This window comes from Misgurnus anguillicaudatus, chromosome 3, assembly GCF_027580225.2.
Source record: "Misgurnus anguillicaudatus chromosome 3, ASM2758022v2, whole genome shotgun sequence".
NCBI lineage: Eukaryota > Metazoa > Chordata > Actinopteri > Cypriniformes > Cobitidae > Misgurnus > Misgurnus anguillicaudatus.
The window spans coordinates 5,096,027-5,114,687 of NC_073339.2; the positions used below are offsets into that span (position 1 = coordinate 5,096,027).

The window sequence follows — 18,661 nt, forward strand, 5'->3', positions numbered from 1 at the left end:
ATGACCTAAGACAATACTATACTTCCTCTTCCCCTTTTAACTGTGGTGAGGAAAAAAAGTGCTGCACTTGAATGTTTTCTTATAACTACTGCAATAGATACTGCTGATCTGACGAAATAACACATAATGCGTTAAATAGTTTAACACAAAACAATGCGTTTAAAAAAGTGAATATTTAAATCCTCACTGTCTGATACAGATACTCAAAACAACCAATAGTATCACAGATACAGATGTGATGACGACAGCCAGTATTACTCCCATAGCCATGCTGTTGTCTTTTATCATGTTGTGCATTCCTGAGTATTTCTATTTCAACAGGATTCTTATAAAATAAAAATACTTCATAAAGACACGAGTTAAAGGACAGATTTGTCAATAAATATCTTAATGCTTTAAGTTTCTGTATTTGAAAATAATAAAGTATTAAGTAAATAATAATCAGCACAGTTCACTTTACACCTTTACAGATTCAACTCTCACCAACCTGACATCTAGGGGTAGATAGCGGTAACTACACAGCGGTAATAAGAGACAGTATTTTATTTCTAGCATAGATGATGCTGATATAAATGAATCTGAATGCACCAAGTTGCTGCAAGCACTTACTGTTACTAGACCTTAACTATAAACCATTTTACTATTCATCCAACAAACATCCAGTGTTTAATGTCATTATATCTTCTGTCATCTCCAGCTGTTTCTGATGGCAGAACTGTGTGCTTTCAGGGTTTCCTGTTATCAGTGGTTTCACTTGCATTCTGGAAAACAGTAGAAATAAACATCACAACCAAAGCATCATATTATAAACTCTACATGAGGAACAAAACCTAACAAGAACCACTGAGTAACTCACATCCAGTGTGTCATAATCAGCACTCATGGTCTTGGGGTCAAGGGTCGTGTAAGTCCCTTCAGAAGACTTCATCTGATGACATAGATTAATGAGAAAATCAAATTGACAGCTCACAAATGAGAAAATACAGCAGGAGAATCTCTCACCGTTTTATCGTCCTGTAGATTTGTGTTGTTTTGAACTTCTGATGTTGCCCTTTTCCTGTGAAACAAGAAAAAGGATTATTTTGGAGACATCAACTTCTCCAGTCTCACCCCATGTCGTCAATATTTGACGACACTTGACCATTCGTCAATATGTGACGCGGAGGGTATACCTTTCGCGTCATTTTTTGACGAACTGGGGACTTCAATACTATTACGTCCGTTGCATTCTCTTCTCCTATTTTCTTACCATTTTCGCGTCGGTTTAGGGTTAGATTTACATAATGACATCCCTACCCAAACCTAACTCAAACCCCAACGCCAGGTGACAACTGTTTCTAACCCCAACGCCAGGTGACAACTGTTTAATTTCGCGTACACTGTTTAATTTTGCGTAATCTAACCCTAAACCGACGCGAAAATGGTAAGAAAATAGGAGAAGAGAATGCAACGGACGTAATAGTATTGAAGTCCCCAGTTCGTCAAAAAATGACGCGAAAGGTATACCCTCCGCGTCACATATTGACGAATGGTCAAGTGTCGTCAAATATTGACGACATGGGGTGAGACTGTGTTAACTTCTCTAGAGGTGGCCCTCTTTAAATATCTTTTAAGATATCTTTAAAGTCTTTGTTAAGCTCGGCAGTGTCTCACACATAGTAAGAGTGTACGCAGTAAATAATTTTTCATGCACGTTGCGTTTTAATTACCTACTAGGTCGTAGGATCATGCAAAATTTCTGACACTACCAGCAAATAATCTTTGATCGCAAAACCACAATTGCTTTTTTGATATCTCTTTCACTAACCGAGGACCTACAATCAAAGAAATCATCACGAATGTTTAACACTGTGACCATCTTTCATCTGGGATAGTGGAAAACCGCGATTTAAGTCAGTCAATTTTAGGGAAAAGCATGTGTCAAATGCAGTCGATGTACATAAAAGGTCCAAGTGCATAACTGACAAAATTCTCATTCCCATACGCATTCAAAACATACACTCACTTCTAATACAGAATAGCTTTCCATCCGTTTCCAAGGTAAACTAAACACTACTGGCAACCACTTCCAGTAATGTCTCGCCCTAACATCCCGTTTCAAAGCGAAATTGCATTTCGTAACACTTCAGTGTACATTTAAATTCTCACCTTCTGAGAAATATCCTCACAACAACCAACAGTACAGATGTGATGAAGACAGCAGATATCACTCCCACTGTAACCTTTTTCACAGCCGCGCGGTTTCCTACTATCATGTAGAGCAAAATATAAAATGTGATAGATATAAAGTGATCTATAATGTATAATCTGTTTAGGGCATGTGTTGAGATCTTACAGATGAGACTTACCTCCAGGTTTAACGCTGATGGTAACAGACGAGGAGTTGAGTCCCTCATGACCGCTTAACACGCAGGAAAATTGACCTGCATCCTCCAGTCTGACAGAGTTTAGATCAAGCTGGTTAGTCGCATAGTTTTGACTGTACACAAGACCATCTTTCCTCCAGATGTAGGTTGGCACGATCATGGAGGGGACGCAAGAGCCACAAAAAAACACCAACCAATCTCCTTCTGTCACCACATCATACTGGGAGATCACCTCCACCTCTGCATCTAAACCAAAAAGATGTTGATGCATGATATACACCTACATATTTATTGTGAGACAAACACTTTGTGCTTTCATAAAAGTTCCTAAAACTTTCTGAAAAGTTAAATAAAACAATGCAAAGATAGTTTTGATTGGTTTCGTTCTATGATAAAGTCACTTCTTTAGACCAGTGATTCACAAACTTTATTCGTTGAGGGCCCCCTAAGTACATGTGTGACAATCTGAGAACCCCCAAACCTTTACATTCGTTTAATTTTGCAGTTACATTGACAAGCACATTGAGATTGAGTGAGCAAAATTGAAATATTTATTTTACACAAGAAAATATTTTAACTAACTTTGGCATTGTAAGCATATATTAAAAAATATATATATTTTTTTTAATAAAATGATTAGTGGAACATTTTATGCATCTTTATTTGAGCTCACAGCATATCGGATCACCGTGAATTTTGGCATCCCCCAAGGGGGGCCCAGACCCCAGGTTGGGATGAACTGCCTAAGAAATTTGGACCATATTCAACCTCGAACGTTTAGTATGTTTCAAATTTTACACACTTAAAAACTGTTGGGTTGTTTTTACTCATGGTTGATTAAAAATGGGACAAACCGATCGATTGGAGAAAATTAATTGTTATGGAAAAACCTAGATTTGACTCATCTTAGGTGAGGTTGACATTGTTACTTAACTCAACCACTTACTGAAAAACAGCATCATGATACTTTTAACAGTTTCATTCTTGTAATATCTTAAGTTAAGGGGGTTAATAAGAAACTGGATTCTTGCATGATCAGTTCTGGGGGGCACCTGTGGGGCTGTTGCCCAAAGCCACCATTAGGTCCAAAAAGAGAGGACCAAGAGCAGGTCCATCTATGTTTATTATAAAATAATTTATCACATTAACCCAGATTATGTTTAGATTTGAGTTCATGGCTGGGTAACAATAACCCAGCCTATGGGTTTATTTATAACCCAACGACTGGGTTTCTACATATTTTACCCAAGCATGGGTTAAAACAAACCAACATTTTTTTAGCTTGTGGAACTTATTTGACCCATGATGTGTAACATTTAAACTCACCCATGCCTCAGATTGTTTATTTTGTGTGCAAATTTAAAAGGTTTGCCTCCAATAAACTTGCCAACAAACGCACCTGTTACGCTCAGATTGACACCACTAGACGTTGACCAGGTTTGACCAGATTTAAGACTCCTGAACCTAATACTGAAGATGCCGGCATCACTGTCTCTCACGTTCTTCAGCAGCATTGAGCAGTTGCCAACGTCACCTCCAGTTGAGTACACAAACTCCACACGGCCTTCAAACGCATCCCGAGAGACGACCCTAATGCTTTTCCCCCTCTGATGAACCCATTGCCCTATGTTCAGCTTCCCATATCTGGAGTCAGGGTACGTGCAGGGTATGAGAACCGTCGACTGTCGGACAACACACATAGTGCTGATAATATGAGTAACCGCACGCTGTTGCAAACCTGGAACACATGCAAAACCATATAAGGGAATTGTGTATGTTAATTTCCACCCAATGCAACATCCTTCCTTTTATGATTCATCATATGACTATAGGGTTAAGATGAGGTTATGGAATTTTTTTGGAGACTGTCAAAAAATGCATCTAGACTTATCTAAAAGGGGAGGTTTTTAGCCTTTTGCTCTCTCAACCCAAATGTGAACAAGACACTAGGTGTGGTTTAGGGGCTGCTTAAATGTTCTAATTTCACTAAGCTTGAACTAATTTTGCCAAGTGAGATATATCCTCAGGGCAACATCACTGTAAAACCTAACAGTAAACTTAACTCAAACCATTTAAGTAAACCGGTTGCATTAGACCATTTAAGTTTTAAAACATAAATTTAAGTACTGTAAACTTGAGTCATGTGCAATTATGCACCCACATTTAAGTAGTGTGAACTTAAATGCAAGTGCACAACTGCACATGACTCAATTTGTTTAAGTTCAAAGTACTCAAACGTATGTCTTAAAACTAATGCAACCGGTTCACTTAAATGGCTTGAGTTGAGTTAACATTTAGGCTTTATAGTGTACAGTATTGTGTTGACCCAAGGACAACATTTTTGTAAATAAAACTTAAATCTTAAAAAGAGAAAATATTTGACAGCAGAATTGAGGTTCAATCTCTACAAACCACCATTATGGTGATTAGTGTTTGCATTTCATCAGCTCATTTGCATTTAAAAGGACACACCAAAATACTTATTTTACATCTTTAAAAATCTTGTAATATGACCCCTGATAAACTTAAGAACATCTTATTGCACTTATCTGTGCTATTTTGAGACACTATAAAATGTATTTAACACTTGAACCCAACTTTCATACAAAGATGGTTTCAAATTTACGACAAGTGGTTCCTAAATACATTTTTAACAGATTTTAGTTCATATTCATGATGTCTCAAAATCGCACAGATCAGTACACTTAGATGTTCTTAGGATTATCTCAAAAAGTACTAAAGAAGAATTTTTAGTATATCAGGTACAACATTTAAAACCTAAATCCTAAAAAGAGAAAATATTTGACAGCAGAATTGAGTTTCAATCTCTACAAACCACCATTATGGTGATCAGTATTTGCATTTTATCAGCTTATTTGCATTTAAAAGGACACAACCAAAAACAGCACATTTTTGCTCACACCTACAAATTGTCAATTTTAACATGCTATAATAAATTATATTTGGGGTATTTTAGGGTAAAACTTTAAATTCGCACAGTGGGGACACCAAAGACATCGAAGGCCTAATCCTGGATTAATCTAAACCATGTCTGGGAAACCGGCAATTAAATTTATAACAGATATGTGAAAGCAGTTTTGCTTATCAGTACAGTCTTCTTACAATGAAATCGCATATTACAGATAAGACTTTACCTGTTTTCATCAGACAGATCCAGATCAAAAATTGGAAAAATACAGCTGGATAAACCTGCAAGATATCAACTGTGAGCTTTAATCCAAACTTTACATTGAGCAAAAGCTTTTACTGAATGCTGATTTCAGACTTATTATGATACTGAGCATAAAACAAGTCCGCCTTTACCTCCTAACATGTTTATGTATTCTCCAATGTTATATGACTAACACTTACAGTTAGAAATATCTGAAAAAAACCCTCCCGAAATACAATGCCAAAAAGTTATGAAATCAAAGACATTACCATTATATCTGAAGTCTAATGATGCCAATGAAACGTCAAGAAGTGAAGCCAAACAAGCAAGAAGACCAAATAACCCAAGAAACAATACTTTACATCCCCCTCCCCTTTTGAGTGTGGCAAGAAAAAACTGCTGACTGCACTTTTCATTTTACACTTTCTTATTCAGCAATATGTCAAATCAGGTTCCAAATAAGAAATAAGACCATCCTCTTGATTTCCTATTTCTGAGTATTTCTATGCTGTAAAAAAGTAAAAAAAAGTAAAATATTGTGTTAATTCAATTTAAAAAATATTAGTTGCCTTAAAAAGGTTGTCCAGTAATATTTTTAAGTTGAATGAACTCAAATTTAAGGCAACCAGGTAACTTACTTTTGGTTGAACCAACAAATAATTTTCACAGTGTATTTTAAAGACTAAACCCTTTCAAATTTTCCAGATCATTATTTATATACGTTTGTCTTATGCCAAATAAATAAACACATGCTAAAATACATAAAAATACTACAATAAGATATCAGATGAAGCTCAGATTTGTCAATGAATATCTTTATGCAAATACAGTGCATAATATAAGCATTCAAAACATACAGTCTCTCACTTCTATCAAAAACTTTTATTACATCATTTTGCACTTTTCATCCGATTCCAGGCTGTGAGGTAAACTAAACACTACTGGTGTTTTAAAATGAGGAGCAGCTCCTCAATGTCACACCCTAACTTCCTGTTTTAAGTTAAGATGTGTCTGACATGTTTTCTCGTAAATTGAGATGAAAAGGTTTTTCAGTAAATGAAATGCCTTTCCACAAATGTTACTTTAGTCATTTTACTGGAAATTGACTCTCATTCACCATTTAAAGGGAAAACACCACCGTTGTTTAAAATTTTACCATGTTCTTACCTCAACTTAGACTAATAAAACATACCTATATTGTTTCAATGCATGCCTTTTATCTTTGCACAGTGCTTCGTGAATGTGTTAGCATTTAGCCTAGCCCCATTCATTCCTTAGGATCCAAACAAGGATCAATTTAGGCGGCACCAAACACTTCCATGTTTTCCATATTTAAAGACTGTTATTGAAGGTCCCGTTTTTCCTGTGTTTTTAAATATATGATTGTGTTTATGGTGCGCAATATAACATGTGTTCATGTTTCGTGTATTTTCAACACAATTTACTTATCTGTATAGCGCTGTTTTCACTGTCCCAATAACGCTCTGATGTCTTCCTTGTTCTATGAAGTCCCTTTTTCAGAAATATGTATAGAGTTCTGATTGTGTAGTTTGTTTAGTGTATTGTGATTCTACAGCAGCTTAGCTTAGCCGTTTGAGCTTAGCAGGCGACTGAAATATTCCTGTGGGCGGATTTCATGACAACTGTGAGGGGGGTGGATTTTTTTGTAACTCATCTATTTAAATTATATTAAAGGCAGAGTCCACGATGTTTGAAAGCCAATAGGTGTGTTCGACTTCATGCGGCACTGCGCAGACCGATCGGCGGCTGACTTGAAGCAGTGCATTCCGGTTAGTACTTTTGTCCGACTTCAGCTGGCGCTGCAGGCACGTGACTGTGTCATGTGGTTTTTAAGTACCGCGAGAGCGATTCGAGATCAGCCGCTGGAGTCAGCCAGCGCAGTTCCCGAAGAGGAGCTGCACGGGCTGTAATGACGACACAGCTGTTTCACCATTGGTCGGATTCACCACATGACAACAATCACGTGTGTTTCGTGCTTATTTTCACGCCCTCACAAATGCTCACAAATCTGTATTTTTATAACAGTTAAAGCTCTTTTCATGTAGTCGCGATGTTATATTGTGTCATCTTCATCAAAATAAAATGTAAATAGAAATGAAAAAACGTAGACCCCACTTCATTGGTATTTAAATAATTTATGCTTATTTTGAACGTTATTCTTGTAAAAAACAGATGCTGTAAGCCTCTTCAGTTCCACTCATGCTCATACACGGACATTCTAACAGTATAATTCACTTTTTATGTAGTTTACATCTTACAAATCATGTTTATTGCGATAAAGCAAGCAAACGGCACGTGATCAGCCATGTCTGACGTAAATGCCGCAAACTACGGGAACCACAGCGCGTCCGACTTCACGTCTCCGTTTTCAGCTCCTCCCCGCCTGCACGCGGCTAATCTCACCGATCGGTTACATCCAGCCACAGCCGATGTCGAACACACCTATAGTTGATATTTGAAATCACCCAAACAAACACGCCCCTATAGAATCTGGACCTTCGGTTGTTAGACCTGCCCCACACATACGCAACCCGGCATTTGATTTGATTGGCTATAAGTGTGTTTTGGTAGCCTGACTACGTCAGACTTCGTACTTCCGCTAAATTTCATTACGCTTCTGTACTCAGTCTGAGATACCTCCCATTCAAACCGTTTTCCTCCGGTCTCAAAACGTCCGTCCAATCAACGAACAGAGGGCGGGCTGAGAGCCGTGACGTAGACGCTAAACGCCGAATCACGGTTGTAGTTTGTTGTGGACATGGAGACACACAAAGCTATTTGCTCTGTTGTGGAGAACCGGCACTTGCCAACTTAAACCCGAACAAGAAAAGTGTTTGTTAAACATTTGAATGGAGATTATGTTGTTGCCCTACTCCCAACAAGTTTTTGGAAAAGTTTAATTTATCAACTTTACCGATCGTCAGCGAGAAACAGCACAACTTGTGCAGCACAGCTTGACGTGCACAACGATCGAGAAATCATGGAATGGAATTATATTGTTTACAGTTAATGGTGGAGGACGCGTGGGCAAGCATTCTTTGGTGACATTCCTGATTAACCAGAAAATAAGGTAGGAAGATTTAATTTACATATGGTTATGGCTGTCTGGTGGAAGAGTTTGAGAGGAGAGAGGGGCTTTCCTCCCGTTAGACGTGAGTGGAAAGCCACCGTAAGGATAGTGTTCAACTAGCTCTGGCCCGATTTACTTTACATAATCTGCAAAAGTCGTTCATAGCCATGTTAACTCTGGTATTTCGCTCGATGGGTTTATACGTGTATTTTACAGCAGAGATTCGATGCGGCTGATCCGGCGCATAAAGCACATCATATCCAAATGTTATGTGTGATTGGCTTACGTTTAGACCAATGATTTTAAACTTCAGACAAGCCCCTCCCACGAGAAGGAAAACGATTGTCAATTATGCCCAGCCAGACTCTGTCTATGAAGCGAAGCAAAATAGCAGAGGATGGTATTACCAGGCTAGTGTTTTGGTAGTCAGGCCGTCTCCTTTTCCAATATTTTTTTCAAACATCGTGGACTCCGCCTTTAAGCCTTAAACTTCTGCATAATTAAGGGCGTGGCCACTTGAATGATGGTTGAACAGCCACTGCTGTCACCAGAATCGAGCTAGGCGGTCGTGGTTTTAGCAACCAGCCACCTCAGCTTCACCCATATCCCGCCTCTTTACCTATTTTCGGTTTTCCGTGAGTGTTTCGTGGCGACAGCAAGCAGCGCCTACTTTAAGCTTCAAAAACATTCTTCACAAACCAATGGGTGACATCACGGACTCTGCGTCCATTTTTTTACAGTCTATGAAGCTTATTGTAACTGACTTCCATAGTAGGAAAAAACAAATATGATGTAATTCAATGGGTACCATCAACTGTGGGCTTACCATCATTTAATCAAAATATCTTCTTTTGTGTTCATTAAAATAAAAAACTCAAAAACAGGTTTAGAACAACATGAGGGTGAGTGAATTATGACAGAATTTTTAATTTTGGGTGAACTTTACCTTTAAGGGGACTTCAGTTGCAACTTGCTCTCACACCGGTTCGATCGGAGAGAGAGAGAGAGAGAGAGAGAGAGAGAGAGAGAGAGAGAGAGAGAGAGAGAGAGAGAGAGAGAGAGAGAGAGAGAGACTGTGTGGTTTGAGTGTCTATGGGCGGATCGTGGCAGCTCTTTCTTCCGCACTATCTGGTCAGTGGTCATCATCATGATCTCTAATAATAACTCGAGCAGTAGTAATGTGGTCGCGGCGCAGAAAATCGTCAAACAGCTCAGACTCGAGGCCAAAATACGACGAATTCACGTAAGTTTGTCAACTTCTGCCGGAACGACAAACACAGTAAAGTTTACTTGAAGATTACTGGTGTGACTATGCTAATGCTAACGCTAGCCCACAGTCAGATAGTCTTTTAGAGTTCGCTATATAGTTAAGTTTGTTATGCTTCAGTATACGATTATGGATAAATAATAATTTTGGCGGCATGTTTCTTCCAAATTGAAGTAATGTGGTTTATAATTTTTTATAGGGTCGGAAAAGCGTTGAAGTGTAAACTTCACTCAACAGTTGGGTGTCGTTTTCATGTTTATCAATAATGCAAATATATGCAAACGGATCTGGACAGTAACGAGTCAGCTCTGTTGTTTATTATGGTACCCAATTCTTACCACGTGTGTGTGTGTGTCTAAAAACTACTTAGTGTCACAATTGTGTAATGGTTTTACGCACCGAAGGAAACTGATTATAAAAGAAATGTAAAACAATTATCTGATTATAAAAGAAATGTAAAACAATTACATTAAATTACAACTTTAAAAGTACAGTAACCTTGATTTTGTTGGATTGAAAGCATATGTATTAATATACCCTACTGAAAAAAAAAACAATAAAACTATTACAGAAAATTCTAATGGTTTCCATTAAAATACCAATAGGAACCATTAGCTATTACCATTAAAACCACTGTAGTGTGTTTTGGGCCATATTCCATTAGAACCAATAAAATTCCCAATAAATCCATTAGAATGGTTTTATAGTTTTTTTCAGCAGGGTAGTTTTACCACAATTATCATTGTTAGTCTATGGTTCCCATAAATGAGATGATGTTATTAGTACAAACTATGGTTATAAATTAAAACCATGGATAAATTATATAGACGTTTTCATCCAACTTGTTGCGTTGTCGCGATTATGTATCTGGAAGGAACTTAACTTCCGGTCTCTGTTTTTAGTGGTCTGGTTAACATAGTAGCTAAAATTAACTCTGGAACGAATACTTCATCAGAAATAACAAATGTTTTGGTTTTTGATCTGCATTTAATATTGTATACATTATATAGTCCCTGTTGAAAAAAACAAAACCATTACAGAAATTTCTAATGGTTTCCATTAAAATACCAATATGAACCATTAGCTTAAAAGCTTACAATTCCTTTTTGTAGTGTGTTTTGGGACATATTTCATTAGGATTTAATGGCCCCACCAATAGAACCCAACAAATAACAGTAGAGACTAATGCTGCGTTCAGACCAGCGGCGGTAGAGGCGTCAAGCGCGAGTGATTTCAATGTTAAGTCAATGTGAAGTCACGTTGACGCGCGTCTGGAGTTCTCGCGGCGTGAATGAGGTGTTTAGTGCGGCACGGTACACGTGATTCCGCCTCGTTTGCACGAATGGCGCAAATTGAGCGTTGCTGCGGCAACGCGCAAGTTCAAAAATCTCAACTTTGACAGAAAAACGCGCAGTGTTAACCAATCAGGAGCTTGCTCTAGTAGATTACACTATTTTCGCGTGAATGTCTCGATGAGTAGAATTTCACGCGCAAATGAAGCGAGTAAACTCAAAATGTTCAAGCGGCAAACTAGACGCGATTTTGACGCTTGAAACGCGGCTGGTGTGAACCCACGGTAACAGAGAACATTATAGTTTACAATACAACCAATAAAATTCCCATTAAAACCAATAAATCCAATAGCATTTCTGTGATGGTGTCTATTGTTTTTTTAGCAGGGGTATTACACATTTAACATCGTAATGTTAGCTCAGTGTAGTTTTTGATACGCTTTAGCTATGATTTGAATATTTTGCTAGTTATCAGAAATAATCTACTCTAGAAAGGACTCCTGTTGTTGATTATTTGCGAAAGTTAAGTTTGTTCCACGAAAGCCGTTTGTTTATGTTGTTACTGCGAAAACTGTCTATATACCAGTTTAAAAACAGGTTAAATTACATGGCTCAGCACTTACTAGATGTTATTTAACATGACAAGCTCACGGTTTTGATGTCTTCACGTGTCTCAGGCTGCTACGGACCTGAAGAACTTCTGCCTGCAGAATGCCCATAAAGACCCACTGCTGATGGGGGTCCCATCCAGTGACAACCCCTTCAGACCCCCAACCTCCTGCAGTTTGCTTTAGGGTACCACAAGCTTCTCTCTCTCTCTCTCTGGAACATCTGTCTTTTAAAAGTGGTGCTTTTTGGTTATTATTTATAATTTCTCTCTCTCTGTTATTTCAAAGGTGATGAAGATGTTGCAGGTGATGTAGCCGTCTCATTCTCTAACTTCACACTACCCTGCTGAAACGTCCTGGAGCACTACAAAAAACATTTAAAAAATGCCTTGGTTAGCATTAAAACACTGTGTTTGTATTGTTTCTAATAGGCTCACTCACCTAAAAACTTGTTTGTTTTACTCTTTATTTTGTGTAAACTGTTACACGTGTGGGCTTGGCTCAATATTTACTGTGTGATGCGGTCTGATCCATTTACAGTTTCAAAATTCTGTAAACTTCATAAGTTACATGCCCTGAACGCAGATTTTGAGCATACAGTTTTCTGTTGTGCTGTTGTCCTGTATTGTGCAATGCACCGAACACAAAAACACTACATGCAATTTTCTGGATGTCTGCAATGGTAGATCCAGTCACAAAAAGTAAGAAAAAATCTTTTAAAAATTTTATATCAAAAATTTACTTACATGAAGAGAGGGATTTTTTATTTTAAACTAATTTATAGATGTATACACAGCAGAATTTGGTTTTGTTTGTATTCTCAAAAAATGTTGTCCTGAGATTCTAGATAACTCAACTGAATTAATCTGTTACATGTCAACTTTTTACTTCCTGTTCTCTTTTTGCTAAACTGACTTTTAAAATAAAAACTTGTATGACTGATTATTTATCTGTGTGACATTTCTTCACATAACACACTGCCATTAAATTGCAATATATTGAAAAAGCATATTGACTTTAAATATCATGCCATAAAAAGAAATACATTTATTTACCTTAAAATGTTACAAAGCATGGTTGTATGCTCTGATAGCATCTGGTATGGGATCAGTGCTTACAGGTGATCTTAAGTAGACTAAAGCAGTCGATCACTGATGAGATGATTAAGGTAAACCTGCAGATGACAGATAAGATGATTGAATAAATCAATCAGTGGTCACGTGAAATCTCAGGTCATTCAATCTGAAAAATTAATCTCTTTGCTCTGGTAAGTTATTTTGTGACACTCTCACGTCATTATCAATCATATTTAATCCACAAATCATCTCTTTGTATTATTTACTGTATGACATTGATGCCATACATTGCAGAGGTATATTTAATGTTATCTTTGTGATTATAGCTTTGCAGGAGTTGGGTTATGGCACACGGGCAAATCACAAAACTGTCAACTTCACAAATGAGACCTCAGGACAGCTCGGGTAAAACAAAATCACTGGCTTAAACTTTTTTTAACCCAAACTCTGAGCATTGAAGTCATTTTGCAAAAGTATAAAGCATAGCTTGATCTCTTTCAGCATGGCTGAACTCTCTCATCATTCCACTGCATCCGGATGAAACCACTCAAAGTGTCCCACACAGGATCTCCAGAGAGCAGGATGAGCAGACCGTCACATTACAGGTTCACACCTGTCACTATTTTACAGACACAAGAAATTATATGATTGGCTGTGATATCAGATATGCATGAAAGACAGTATGAATACTAAAATGTTTGGATGATTTGATAAGTTTGTGACGTGAACCTTGCTTATGAATGTTAAAGAGCACCTATTTCATTGCTAAAAACTATGTAATTTTGTGTATTTGGTATAATAAAATCTGTTTGTGTGGTTTATGGTTATAAATACACACTCTTCCTGATACGCACAGATTTGAAAAGCGCTGTGTCTCTGATTGGCCAGCAAATCTGTACTTTGTGATTAGCCTGAATACCTCTGACGTCAGCCAGAAATGTGACGCCCCTTACCATGTTTGAAAGATTCGCTCGTAATGCAATGCTAACAGGAGTTAACTTACAGGCTGTGAGTCCAAAGCGGGAAGAATTATGATAATGTCGGTCTTGTCAACATCACCAATCTCAGGAAGTAAACTGTTGACTACAATCCGTGTGTTTGTTGTAGTCCAAGAAAAGAGATTTACGTTGGAGACGATCATTCGCGTCAACGTTTACTTTGGGGTTTGTACCTACCTAGGGTGGCCATATATGCCATTTTCACTGGATGTGTCCTGGCCAGAATTTTGTGTGCTCGATGACGTATGGGGTCGGCCAATGCGACTTCCGGAGGACGCACCCGAAATCCTGGCCAGGACGCTTCCGGTGAAAATGGCACGTATGGCCACCCTATTTGTACCTTTGGCATATCGTTAACATACCAATACACACACACCAAAGGAAATTAAAAAACGTGAATCGGACAATAGGTGCTCTTTCAAAGGGACAAATCCTAAAAATGACGTGATCGTTACTTATTTCTTTCTTGCCCCACCACAAGAAGGCGTGATGTACCTTTTTGAGACCCGGCCTTATAGTTTTGTCCCCGCACATTTACATTTAGGCATGTAGCTTTAATCTAAAGACTTATGAAGGTGGGGAAAATGATAAAGAGATAAATCCTAGTAAAAAACACTGTGTTAAGGGCCCATAGCAACGTTCTGACTTGCTTTTTTCTGTGGATAACTGAATTTTACAGGAGCAACTCACAGAAAAGGATCTCCACATTTCCAGACTGCAAGACTCGCTGAACTCTGAAAGAGAAAAGGTAAAAGTAAATTTATTATGACTGGGTATGGTTGATTTACCACAGTACGGTACAGTCCTGTTATGCGTTCATATGTTTATTAATAATCTCTATATGTCAGTGTGCGAGACTGCAGCGTCGCTGTAACCAGCAGGGGACGGAGCTGAAGCGAAGGGAACAGCACATCAATCGCATGAGAGAGAAACTCTCACAGATCACAGACCGACAGAAACACCGCGGTGCCTGTGAGATTTACAAACCACTCACAAATTTATTTTCCACTAATGTTCACATTAACTCATTTAACAGATTCATTCATTAGCTGCTTTATAGCATCTAGTTTTATTGCCAGTCAGAAGCAGGTGGTCTTTATAATTATGAAGTCAAACATTCTTATTAAAATCAGCCTTTTTTAAACTAGTTCACCCCAAATTGAAAAAAATAGCCAGTTTTTTATTCACCCTTATGCCATCCTATGTGTATATATATATATATATATATATAGCTTTATAATGGCATTGGATAGTGCCCCATTCTTTATAGCTCTAGAAAGCACATCATCAAAAACTGATCCATACAGTTATTAAATGTCTTCTGAAGAGAAGCGATGGGTTTTTCTAAAGTTGGGTCAAAGTCATATACATGTGTATGATTTTCTAGATCAGATTCAGCTCATGTTGATAAGGTAGTAAAGATGATATTAACTCCTGTCAGTATTGCATTGGGAGCTAATCTTTCAAATACGGTAAGGAGCGTCACATTTCCGGCTGACGTCAGAGGTATTCAGACCAATCAAAACGTTCTGGTTAGTTGGCCAATTGGAGGACAGTAAGTCTAGACAGTCCAATAACAATCCTTTTCCTGTTCATAGCCATGGAGATATTAAATGTGTTGCCGAAGCGGCCAGGACGGGGAGTGCCGCTTTTCAAGACCGCAAAGGCTGATGGGAGGTGAGATTTGTGTCCTGATAGCCTTTGCTATCACAACATTGAAGGTGCTGAGATGTATTATGCAGGATTTATACACAACTTCCATCTTTTACATTGAATGGAAAGCATTAAAGAGTAAAAATATATTAGTAAAAATTACTTTAGAAAGTTTAAAAGTGTTGTGATAACCTAACCATGCAGGACAGAAGAAGCACTCCGATTGCTTTTGGACCGTCGGGAAGCCGAGCTCCGAGAAGCCATGAGACTACGGCACGGCTTAACCACGCTACTGCACATGCTCAGAAATGAAATGGCACAGGTTAGAGAGAGACCTGCATATTTATGCATGAGCCAAATGTGAATTATCCAGACACTTATGATTATGGATGCTAATTTTATTTGTGACAGATGGTATGTCAATTAATGAATTTATTTTTAAGTAGACTCTTGAGGGGAACAACATCACAGAAGCGGAGGATGCGTCAGGTGACAATGTGCTTGTCCAAACGGAGCAGTGTCTCGGTGATCATGTGACAGGGGGTGTGGTCCAGGAGTGGACACATGTGCAGAAACGACTAAGGATAATGATGTCACAAAGTAAGAAGAGGTTTGGTTAATTTGTGAAGGCCCAAAAATGGATTTGCATTATACCAATGTTTATGCGTGTGTGTTTGGGTGCATAGGTCCTGTTGCTGAAGGGACAGACCAGGAAAAACTTTTTGCTAAAGGAACGGACCAGGAGAAACTTCTTGCTCATCTTGAGGAAGAGCTGGAGCAGAGCAGACAACTGATCCGAGTACAGCAACAGTTACTACAGGTAAATACAACCACGCACTTATACACAGAGACAATAACTGATCAGAGTACAGCTACAGTATAGGTCATATATAAACAGGGGTAAGTATTTCCTCTCTCAGGACAGTGTAACTACACCCCTCCCGGCTGCACTAATGGACTCCTATTACCTGGAGGAGTGGGAGCGGCTGCAGGACAGATGGGAGGAGCTTAAGAGACAAAGGCGGAGCTTTCAGCGAGAGAGGCAGACCTTTACTGAAGCTGCAATCCGACTGGGTCATGAGGTGGGGAAAGCTCAGTGGTTTCATGTAGTTGTGATTTAAAAGTATATATACCAATGTATATGTGTATACCAGATATAACCTCTGTGTGTGTTTTAGAGATGTGAGTTTGAGCAGCAGAAGGCTTCGCTCCTCAAGACGGACATCCTCAGTGTTTCTCCCGTAAAAAGAAATTCCCAGTGGAACAGGAGAGAGAGCACAGCGCTCAGTGACCTGCGTACATACATACATACAATGATAGCATTTATATTGCACTATAGTACAGAAACATGATAGTGAGTGTGTGTTTGTGTTAGGAGTCGTGGTCCAGGATCAACTCTCTCTGTCTCCATGTGCTCCATGCACACCATCATCTGAGAGGTCAGAGGTCACAGCATGGTCCCGTCTGAACAGAGTCATGACCCCTAACACCCCTGAGCTTTACTCTGCTCTTAAACTGCCCTACTACAGGTCAGACATCTCTTGGTACCTCTTCGAAATGATACATTGATGCATTTATGGATATATAGTGGTCAGCACTACATAATAATGTAAACTATGTTCAAAACATTTGTTATTCTGTCTTTTGGATCACATTTAGAGGTCTTCTAAAATCCAAATGACCACACATATTACTGGTGTGATAAATTTAATGTGAATGAATTTACTCATCCTCTATTTCAGGTCAGATCGGAGCCCTCAGTCTGACAGCTGGGGGGAGGAGAACGAGAGAGACGGCACTCCGGATATACCCAAAATGAACTGGCCTTTTTAATCGACGGTTATATTATTTTAGTAATTTGCAGAATAAATGATAGAATAATAAAATATGCAAACTACTTTGTATTCCTTGTTTGTAAAAATGTGTACATTTGGTTAACTTTTAAACAGGTTTTAATAAAGTTTTACAACACATTAAAAACGTTCACCATGGTATCCATAATTTCTGTGCCAAAACTGGCAAATCTTTGTGAAAGCAAATACACTTTTGTAAATTTTATAAATAGGTGTTCATAAAATGAAGATGTTATCTGTGCATTTTGAGGTAGTTCAACATCACAATTTAGAGTTGATATATGTACAGTTTACTTTTAATATTGACAAACAGAAGTTTCCAAAAGTGATGTTTGATTTTGGAAAATTGACAAAAGTTGGACAAAAATGTATCTTTACAAAAACATTATTGAAGATGTACTTAAAATCTTGCATCTGTTCTGCATAGTTTTGTAAACTGATGCTCAGCTTTGGGAAGAATTTTGGGAGGCTTGGCACAAACGCACACACACGAAATGTGCACAAAATTTATTAAAGGGAACATATAATGAAAATCTGACTTTTTTCATGTTTAAGTGCTATGATTGGATCCCCAGAACTTCTATCAACCTAGAAAATCATTGAAAATCATAGCTCATTGACATTTGTCTGTCTCCCCTTGTGATGTCAGAAGGGGATAATACCGCCCCTTAATCTGCACTATCCAACCACGACACTGACGTTTAGTGCAAAGATCAGCTCATTTGCTCACACCTACAAAGTGTCAATTTTAACATGTTATAATAAAATATCTATATAATATTTTGAGCTAAAACTTCACATATGTACTCTGGGGATGCCAAATATTTATTTGACATCCTAAAAAAGTATTGTGAAATGCCCCCTTTAAGTCAAGGCCCAGAAGAATAATTGCTGTAATCAAAAAACGAGACAGGATCAACAAATAAACTGATACAACTGTAGTGAATGTAAGCTTTATCTCCTGAGCTTTTTGTTTTTTATGCATTTCTGTATATAAGAATACAACCCATATTTCCAGATTGCTATTATAGCTAAATAATTGTATCAAATAATAACTAGCCTTGCAAGTTTATTGTTCTCCATTATGTACCATTCTCAATGGTTGATGGTCCTTGATGTTAGCCTTACCATCTTCTGCCAAATGAGTGTTAAAACACGTGACTGAAGTCATTTAAAGTTATTTATTTATAAACATTTTTTAAATAAATGTGTGTTAATAAATGAGCTAAATTAATAAAATAGTTGTCGGATATGAGGGACAGAAATGACACCTGAGCGCATCCAA

The 18,661-nt window shown here is 38.0% G+C and overlaps 3 protein-coding genes across 4 annotated transcripts; 2 read left to right on the top strand and 1 right to left on the bottom strand.

The window, feature by feature from the left end:
* Positions 1-432: 432 nt before the first annotated feature.
* Positions 433-9,597, bottom strand: LOC141357377 (uncharacterized). The gene is made up of 8 exons (XM_073860177.1): positions 9,576-9,597; positions 5,522-5,576; positions 3,766-4,104; positions 2,349-2,612; positions 2,149-2,248; positions 1,003-1,057; positions 857-928; positions 433-761 (listed from the first exon to the last, which is right to left on the bottom strand). Exons 2-8 carry the CDS (start codon positions 5,529-5,531, stop codon positions 726-728), a joined length of 876 nt encoding a protein of 291 aa, XP_073716278.1. The 5' UTR covers positions 5,532-5,576; positions 9,576-9,597; the 3' UTR covers positions 433-725.
* A 90-nt stretch (positions 9,598-9,687) lies between these two features.
* Positions 9,688-12,738, top strand: LOC129443920 (guanine nucleotide-binding protein G(I)/G(S)/G(O) subunit gamma-5). The gene is made up of 3 exons (XM_073860178.1): positions 9,688-9,867; positions 11,852-11,983; positions 12,085-12,738. Exons 1-2 carry the CDS (start codon positions 9,777-9,779, stop codon positions 11,980-11,982), a joined length of 222 nt encoding a protein of 73 aa, XP_073716279.1. The 5' UTR covers positions 9,688-9,776; the 3' UTR covers position 11,983; positions 12,085-12,738.
* Positions 12,739-12,939: 201 nt separating this feature from the next.
* Positions 12,940-17,425, top strand: LOC129443916 (afadin- and alpha-actinin-binding protein). 2 transcript variants are annotated; one of them, XM_055204176.2, is made up of 13 exons: positions 12,940-13,063; positions 13,199-13,277; positions 13,374-13,477; positions 14,550-14,618; positions 14,719-14,842; positions 15,469-15,547; positions 15,728-15,845; positions 15,970-16,123; positions 16,210-16,343; positions 16,444-16,605; positions 16,702-16,819; positions 16,902-17,052; positions 17,266-17,425. In XM_055204176.2, the coding sequence occupies exons 2-13, from the start codon at positions 13,217-13,219 to the stop codon at positions 17,354-17,356; spliced, it is 1,365 nt and encodes a 454-aa protein (XP_055060151.2). In that variant the 5' UTR covers positions 12,940-13,063; positions 13,199-13,216; the 3' UTR covers positions 17,357-17,425. The 2 variants fall into 2 exon arrangements, with proteins under 2 accessions (XP_055060151.2, XP_055060150.2); XM_055204175.2 differs by having other exon boundaries at positions 12,942-13,063; positions 16,899-17,052.
* The last annotated feature ends 1,236 nt before the right edge of the window (positions 17,426-18,661 follow it).